The sequence below is a fragment of the Elephantulus edwardii genome, unplaced genomic scaffold (assembly GCF_000299155.1).
Source record: "Elephantulus edwardii isolate Elephantulus edwardi_28Jun2011 unplaced genomic scaffold, EleEdw1.0 scaffold00296, whole genome shotgun sequence".
Taxonomy (NCBI): Eukaryota; Metazoa; Chordata; class Mammalia; order Macroscelidea; family Macroscelididae; genus Elephantulus; species Elephantulus edwardii.
Window position 1 is genome coordinate 1,092,526 of NW_006400046.1, and position 8,528 is coordinate 1,101,053.

At 58.9% G+C, this 8,528-nt stretch overlaps 1 protein-coding gene across 1 annotated transcript; it reads right to left on the reverse strand.

The window, feature by feature from the left end:
• Positions 1–1,368: 1,368 nt before the first annotated feature.
• DCAF15 (DDB1 and CUL4 associated factor 15) lies at positions 1,369–8,528 on the reverse strand. The gene is made up of 13 exons (XM_006900778.1): positions 8,397–8,528; positions 6,625–6,722; positions 6,413–6,548; positions 5,548–5,654; positions 5,320–5,459; positions 5,062–5,232; positions 2,779–3,213; positions 2,603–2,694; positions 2,375–2,503; positions 2,201–2,286; positions 1,900–2,004; positions 1,712–1,827; positions 1,369–1,424 (listed from the first exon to the last, which is right to left on the reverse strand). The coding sequence occupies exons 1-13, from the start codon at positions 8,526–8,528 to the stop codon at positions 1,369–1,371; spliced, it is 1,803 nt and encodes a 600-aa protein (XP_006900840.1).

An 8,528-nucleotide genomic window follows, 5' to 3' on the forward strand; every position in this document is an offset into this window, starting at 1 on the left:
CCTCCCACCACCCAGGGGCAGGCAGGCAGGCCCCCTCCCCTGCGGAACAGTTAACTTATTCAGCTCGCTGGCTTTGCACAGTCTATCCTGGGCCCAGCCTGAGCCCCAGGCGGGAGTCACCTGGGGACCCCCTGTTGGCAGCAGTCCCGGAAGCCCTCCCCTAGCAGCCCCACTGCTCCCCTCCCTCTTGGTATAAGTGCAATTAAAGCTGTGGGTGTCGCATCTTCTCCAGAGCTGGGCCTTCCCTTGCTCCTCAGCCCGAGGGGGCGCTGCCCGGCCTGGCTGGGGGACAGTGGCCAGGGCTTGGCCTCCAGCTTCCAAAGAACATCGGGCAGCCTGGCTGGCCCAGGGGGCCTGCCGCAGGCAGTGGGGCCAGGTGTGCCCCGTGCCTGCCCAGGGTTTGGCCCAGGGCCCTCTCCCCGCCAATGGTTTTGTAATGGAACCTTCTCCGCTCCCACTCCTCCTGGAGACGTGCTTTTCCTCCGTGACGTGCAACCCCCAACCCTCTGAACCACGTAACTATTGTGCGATTTGTGAGCGCCACCAAGCGGAGTCGGTAACTTGTTGGGTTTTTTTCCAACTTATCATGGCCTTATCTGTTCTGATTTTCTCAGTGTTTTAAACCTGTGCGATAAATGTTTATGGCAAAAAGGAAAAAAACGGACCTACTGTATAAAAATCACTATTTTGTGTGCTCCGCGTGCTACAGCTTTTGGGACTGGCCCTGCCCGATCCAATGCCCAGGGGCCTCCCTTCTTATGGCGGTCAAGTGTCCACGCGTGTGGTAGTCTAGTGTGCTGAGCTGTTTTCTACCTTTTTGTAGTCTTTCTTAAAACAATAAATTCCGCTGTGTTATTTGGCTACTGCTGCCTTGCCAGGACTTGAGAGGCTGTGAGCTGCTGCTGGGCCCTGGGCTGTAGTGAGGGGGGGGGCCTTACAGAGATTGAGAAATAAAACATTTATTACATGAAGGAAGAGGAACCATGAGTTTCTCACCACCAGATGGGGAGGCTGAGCGGGCAGGGCAGGGGGCTTCAGCCTCCCCAAGGGCAATGTCCTCACCTCCTGCGGTGGCAAAGGAAGGGGCAAATGCACAAGGAAGTGGCCCCAAAAAGGGAGAGGGGGCACTCTCAGTTGGTGGGGCAAGGAGCCCTGCCCTCAGCTCCTTCCCAACTTAAATAGGCATAAATAAGAAGCGTCCAGACTCTCAGGCCTCCGGGGCTGCCCCTGCCCAGCATCCTCCTGCAGCTTAACACTAGTGCCGGTCGTCAGTTTGCTGGCCCGCGGCCGGGAGGAGGCCAGCCCAGGCAGCGACCAGCTCCCAGGCCGCGGAGGTAGTTGGAATCAGTGTCCAGGGCAGCGAGGCCCTCACAGCACGATCCATGTGTATCGCTCACTGTCCGCCAGGACCTTCAAAGAGCACCCTGCACGGAGGGGGGACACAGCTGTGAGAACATTGCTGGTCAGGCTTCTCGGGCCTGCCCCCACCCACTGGCCCAGGTCTCACAAGGCCAGGACCAGAGGGTACTAGCAGCCAAACAAAGTTTGCCAAGTGAGCCCCAGATCCCACTTGTATCAGAGGCTCTTAGTCTAGTAGAGGTTGCCCTCCCCTCTCCCCAGACTTCATGATGCCTCCTCACACCTGCCCTGGTAGAGCCAACGTTGAGCGTGACCCCTGCCAGCAAGGACCCTGGTCCATGCCCAGGCCCACCTTTGTGCAGTGACTCATTGGTCATCCTGTTGACATAGCGGCCACTGCTCTCGGGCACCAGCCACTTCATCACCATGTCCACGCAGCTCTTGCGGTATGAGCTCCAGACGCTGCCGCTGAGGGGGGTGGAGATGAGCCGCTCTCCAGGCCCTGCCACCCCCGACCCCACCCACCCGGCCCCGCCTCACCTGGTCTGCCCTTTGACCTCAGTGAGATCGCCCACGCTGACAGTCATGAAGATGCCTGTGTTGAGGTCCCATGCCACCTTGAGGCTAGTGTGATAGGTCTTTGGTCTGCAGGGGTGCAGAGGAAGGGGGTAACTACTCAGTCTCTGGAGAGACCAGGCTGCTTTGGGAGGACCTAGTTTCTGGAGCACTATGGGGTGGGGTGGCGGACCCATATTTGGGTGGGATCAGAGAGGTCTTCTCCCATCTTCACTTGCCCACACTGACATGGCCCTTCCTAGGGACGGGGTCCCAGCTTACTCACCGGAGCTGGCCCTCCTCAGTGGGAGACGGGAAGGCCAGGAGCAGCAGGCCAATGTTGATGAGGACCTGGTTAGTTTCTGGGCACACCTAGAAAACAATGGAAGGTGACAGCTCTTGATGGTGACACGTCCAGGAGGGAGGTCCTAGGCCCTCCCTGTCCCAGGCCTGTGCCCACCTCCAGAATCACGATGTCATAGTCACTAAAAGAGCAAAACTGGTGGCCCCAGGTGGCATCATGGCGGATAACCTCATTGATGACATACTCAAAGTCCAACGTGAGCTGCTCCACCGTCAGGTACTGGCCCTGTAGCAGAGGGAATGGGGCAGGGAAGGACTATGCCCACTCCCACATCACCAACAGGATCCCAGGGCCACCCCCAGCCTGCCTGTGCCCAGCACTAACCTGGACAGCCGTGCGCTCACGCATGGGCCGTAGGTTGCGGCCCCGGAGATCGGTCACCACGAAAGGCAGAGAGATCTTGTCGTCCTCAAACTCTGGGAAGCGGGAGGCAGAAGCAGGAGGTAGGGGTGGAGGAAGTCCAAGCAGCCCCCAGCTGACCCCGGCGGGGCCCCACTCACCATCCTCCAGCTCTGTCCCTTCCCCAGACTCCAGCACGTAATGCAATTTGGTGTAGTTGACGTAGCCAGGCTCGGGGGTGAGCGCCTCTGCACCAGGGGGGCTATCACGGGGCACTGTCTCTGCACCTGGGGCTGGGGGCTCGGTGGGCAGGCAGCAGCGGCTCCCTGAGGGCCCTGGGCAGGGGGGTGGCCGGGCTTCCTCAGATGTCCCCCCCTTGGCCTCTTTAGCCCTGCGGAAGATGTCGGCCACAAACTCCTTGGCTTTGGCGATGGCCGGCGAGGTCTCAGGGACCCCGGTGGACCGGGCTGGAGCAGCCTCAGGGGAAAGACTGGAGAGGGGTGGGGACATCTCTGGGCTCTGGGGTACAGGAGGGGAAGGGGGAACCAGGGGTGAAGCTGTGTGGTCGTACAGGATTTGGCAGAAGCCGCTATCGCCTGGAACCAAAAAAGTGGAAAAGGTCAGCATTCCACCTCGTGCAGGGTGAGCCCCTCTTCACACCTTCCCGAGCAATTCTTAGAACAGCACCTAGAGAAGACTCTTCTAGAAGATGGAGGCCAATCGGAAGTATCTAGCACGGATACACACACAAGATAAGGCTCAAACCTTATTTTGAACACCTACTCTTGGACACAGACCTGGGCCAGGAAGCTTCTGTGCAGACATACGAAAGCAATGTGGCAAAGCCCAATTGTCCATCCACACATAGCATCTGTCCTTCCTGCCCAGCTAGACTTCAAGCTGGTACAGCCAGGAGCCTCATCCTCCCTGTTGGGTGCAGAGTGTGGTCGAGGGCCAGGCTGACCGCCACCCCATCTATGAGTACTACCATGGTGGGCGCTGAGTGAGGCCATGCTTGGAGGGAGGCCCATGTTCTCCCAGCTCAGAGACTCGGGGTCAGAGGCCCAGAGAAGCTTGTCAAGGACACACGGAGAGATAAGAGGCCAGGCTCCAATCCTACAGAGTGATGGCGCTCTGGGGGAGTAAGCGCCAACAGCAGCGGTGTCGGAAGGTCCTTGGTAATTCCCCCTTGTGGTAACAAAACATGCAGACAGCTGTGGCATCATCCCTTCCCTGGGCTGGGGGCACACGATGGAAACCTGTCTGACAGGAGCCTGCAGCCCTGACTAAGACGTCAGCAATGGTCCATCAACCCATCCTGAGTGGGCACCCCGAGGGCCTGTTCTCAGTAAGGGGCAGCACTGGCCCAGCGACACTTGGGGCTGCCAGGAGCTAGGATGGCCCCTGGATATGTGTGGGGACAGCGGTACCCTGGCCACTTGCTTGTTGGCTAGCGTTAGATACAGAATCCTCTCTGCATTCACTTTCCCCTCCACAGGCAACCATTTTCATGTATTTAGTAAATATCTTCTTATGGGGTTGAACTCTTACATATTAAAGCACACAGTAACAGCTAAGTAGTTGAGCTGTTACAGATCTCTTCTTTTGAGGTTCTCTGTACATTTGTGTTACGTGTTCGTTCCACCAGGATTGCCTGAGGATCTGTGGCTCTGCTACCAAGAACAACTCACCTGTCTTACTTCTGCCACTAAGGCGAGACTCTGGGTTCCCGATGCCCCCACCACTGCACTGGACATGCCCCATGGCCCGGTGGGAAGGCCCTGAAGGTGAACCCAGGCAAAGATCACACACACTCCAGGTCCCATTGCTCCAGAGGGCAGGGTCTACCCCATCTCTACTCCTACCAGCCATTGCATCCCTGAGCTCTCTGAAGCTGCCACCCTCTGCCAAGAGGTCATTTCATTCTTTTCCTTTATATGTCTCAATAAACAATGATGTCAGATTCTGACTGTTCCACAAATCACTCCAAAATTTTTCAGTGCAAATGCTCTGTGGGAGAAGGATGGGCAATTTCCTCCTGTGTGATTAACTGTCTCTGAAAACCCATCAGAGTCAGATATGAGTTAGTTCTGACTCTATGCTATACAACGACAACTACAGTTGTTTAAAGTCAAAATAACTAAGATGAGAATTGAAAACTCAGCTCCTGGAGCGCACGAGCAGCGTTTCAATGCTCAATGATCTAAGTGGCTGCGGCCGGCCGTCTGGACAAAGCAAGCGTGGAGCACACAGGCTGCCCAGGAGTGTTGGGTCCCCGCATTCCCAGTCCAATGTGGGACCTGCAAGGAGTTCCTTCACTGCTGAGTGACTCGGCCACCCTGTCTGCACCAGGACCAACCTCACTGGGATGCTGGGCAGGGTCAGCAGGTGATACATCCAAATCATTCACATCAGGGTTGGGTAGGGACGCGGGCGAGGCCTACCTGCCGAGTGGACAGAGACAGCGCAGGCCACCAGGGAGTAGCTGGTGTTGAGCAGCACCACCTGGTCCTTCTTGAGCTGGAAGGCGGGCTGGAAGGTGGGGAAAGGGTAGACCACCTGGTACTTGGTGTGCAGCATGAAGCCGTGCCGCAGGCACTGTGCGCTTGGGTCGCCTGCAGCAACACAGGGCACACCACTCTCACCCGAGGCCTCCACCAGGGAGGCAACTGGGCCAAGCCCCTGGAGGCCCCGGCTGTCACCTGGGTGGGCGCGGATGGCGTCTCTGCAGGCGGCACAGTGGCCTGGCGACGGCACAGCCACGGCACTGATGTAGATGTCCCGGTGGTTCTCGTCACTCATCATCATCATGTTCATGAGCATCCCGTTGGCTGAGCGGGTGCTGGGGGTGGGAGGGGGCACTGCCTCAGCCTGCTGCTCCCCACCCCAGGTCATACCGCATCCCCAGCCTCCCAGTCCCTGCGCCTCACTTGAAGCCGAAGACGATGACCTTGGAGGCATCGCTGGGCCATTCGCACACTGTCAGATACAGGTCACTGTAGATCTCCTCATCCTGGAAGAGTCGCACCTGCCGTACCTGAGGGGCGTTTGCAGGGTCAGCGTGGGCTGGGGCCCAGGGGCTCAGGAGAGGCCACTCAAGACAGAGCTGGAGCAGCTGAGCTGGAGCTGGCGAGGGAATCCTCTTTGGTGGGACCTCAATTTGAGGAGCCCCAACCAGCTCCCAGCCCCATCCGGAGTCAGGTCTCAGACAACCTCCCCTGCGGTCAGGGGCTGGGAGGCTCCACTTCTAAGGGGCAGAAGTGGGGCTGGACCCAAGCTAGACTGTGGTCCCGCTGGCAGGCAGCAGATGGTTCAGGCTGACCTACTGGCTCTGAGAATGGCCTGGCCCTCCTGGCTAGAGACCTCGGCAAATCCCTTTACTTTTCCAAGCACATCTAGAAAATGGGGTAACGGTGCCCACCTTATGGTGGGTCCAAGTGGCTTATTAGGGCTAGAAAGCCCACGTAGTCATAAGCAGCTAAGGTGCCCCATAAAACCTGCGTCACTGTTGTTTCATGGGGTTTATACACCAAGTTACAACAAATTCAACCACCTCTAGTTCCCACCTTGACCTATAAAAACAGCAATTTCATATGTCTGAACCCAGGAGCACAGTCTTTGAGACCACCTTGTGTGAGCTGGTTATTTTACAGACAAGTTATCTGAGGCTCAGTGATATGACATGACCCTCCAGGGTCATGCTGCCTACTGCGTGATCAGCCCTGAGCTTGGCGAGCAGGAGAAGGGCCCATGGGAGCCACGTGCTACCACACGTGGAGCCCGGCCTGGCCATACCAGCTTGAGCTTGCTGTGCACGTTGAACTCCCACCAGTACAGGTGGTAGATGTAGAAGGAGAAGTCATCGTCCCCGCTGCTGCTGGTGTAGGATAAGACGTAGCGGCCACACTTAGAAAAGCCCAGGAAGATGTGTCTGTGGGGGAAGAGCATGGGTCAGAGAACCTGTCACCGATCCAGGCCCGGCCCGACCTGCCCGGCCCCAGCCTCACCCAGCGTAGAGGAAGTCCTCATCCACAATGTTCTTAAGGGAGACACAGACCCTAGGTGGCAACTTCCGGAAGAGACGCGGGGACAGCTGTCCGCTGATCTGGGGAAGAAGCCCACACTTTTCACCATGAATCACCTGAAGGGGACCACCAGACTTCCCACCCAAAGCAAAGCAGCACCCGAGGGGTCCAGTCGGTTCTGGCCAGATAAGTGCCTTTTCTGCCGGTCACTTGGTCAAAGTGGTCCGTGTTCCAGCAGGTGGGAAGGGCTGGGGCAGACAGACCACAAGCAAGAATGCTGAAGCCAGTGGAGCTGGGGCAAGGCTCCCACTCCACCTGAGACTGCCCTGGCCTCTCTGGCCTTGGATCACCAGTTCCCCTTCTGAATCCTGTCCTAAGGTATCCTTGACCACCATGGAGGCTTAGCCCATTGCACTCAACTGTCCCAACCCATCTGTCCACACTCAGGGTCAGGCCCACAGGCCAGTGTGAGTTGGGGGTATGGCTGGTGATGGCAGACAGAAGAGTGGGCCTGATTCCTGCCTTAACCCCTCCTCAATCAACTACACCTTTCTAGTCCTGTCCCTCCTTCCAAAGATGTCACCTAGGAAGAATCCTGGCGGGCAGGCTGGCATAACTTGTTCAGACCCTCAGCCCTGACACCCCATGTGCTGGTGGACACATATGCCTATCTTCAAGAGAATCCAGTCGGCTGGGAAACAAAACATCCTGTCTGGGGAGCTTTCTGACTGGCAGGAGACAATCGTGCCTCCCAAGAAGGTCCCAGTCTGATGGTGGAAACAGACCTGGTCGGAGGGAGGCCCAAGAGAACAGCCGCCCTGTCAGGAAGGCCCAGGCGGGCAGGGGAGGCACCGTCCTGCCCAGGGCGCCTCCGAGCTCAGGGTGGAGCCTCAGCCTCACCCGGGAGCACCCAGGCTGAGGGCGGAGACAGCCTCTGCCCAGGGAGCTGCCAGTCAAAGGGGGGAGACACAGCCCTGCCATCCTGGAGCTCCAAGCCTAAAGGAGAGGGCAGACAGCTTGCCTGGGGACACCTGTCTGGGGACAGAGGCCTGCCTCTGATTTGACAGGACAGTCACACCTCTGCTCTCCCTGGGTCCCCATAAGAGATTGCTACGGGGGAGCCTACTGGGCTCAAGTAGCTCCGAGTCTAGGGGGTGGGGGGGAAGACCCAGCCTGTAAGGGGAGCTCGCTCCCATTCAACGGAAGAGGCAGATCCAGGTAGAGGCGCTTCCAGATCCGGTGCAGCCAGAGCTGGGGTCGAGAGAGGACCACCCCCCCCATGCTAAAGAAGCCCGAGGCGGGTCTGGGGGCGCCGCTCCGCTAAGGGGGGCGGGAAAGCGCCATAGCGGAGGGGCCACCCAGAGCAAGGCTGTGAAAAAGAATCTGACCCAGGATCAGCCCCCTATCTCCTTATTCCTCCAGCAGCCTCTAGGGTCCACCCGATCCAAGCCCCCTCGCAGCGGCCCCGCCCCATCCTCCATCCGAGCCCCCAGCCTCGGGCCCCGCCTCCTGCATCCAAGCCCCCACCCCGAGGCCCCACCCCATCTTCGTCCACCAAAGCCCACTACCCCAGGGCCTCGCCCCTTGCCCCTCCATCCAAACCTTCTCCCTGAGGCCCCGCCCCAGCTCCCTCCATCCAAACCCCTTCCCCCAGGGCCCCGCCCCCAGCCCCTCACCCCGCGAACGCCCTCCCTCCACCTCCCTCGTCCCTGCTCCCCACCCTCCGACGCGCTCCTCTAAGCTCCAAGCCTCACCTTAATCCGCTCCAGGTACTTGAGGATGTGCTCCCGCCGCCGACCCGCTGCCCGCTTTCCCCCGGCACCCCCAGGGCCACCGCCGCCGCTCCCGGCCCCGCTGTTCCGCTCCGATTTCGAGCTGGGCGCCAT

What these genes read in the sequence shown, in the direction of transcription:
- DCAF15 (XM_006900778.1), bottom strand. Translation starts at nt 8,528, where the DNA reads ATGGCGCCCAGCTCGAAATCGGAGCGGAACAGCGGGGCCGGGAGCGGC. An exon ending in AGTACCTGGAGCGGATTAAG is followed by an intron (nt 6,723 to 8,396) that starts GTGAGGCTTGGA and finishes CTTCTTCCCCAG; the next exon opens with ATCAGCGGACAGCTGTCCCC. An exon ending in AGGGACAGAGCTGGAGGATG is followed by an intron (nt 2,695 to 2,778) that starts GTGAGTGGGGCC and finishes CCCGCTTCCCAG; the next exon opens with AGTTTGAGGACGACAAGATC.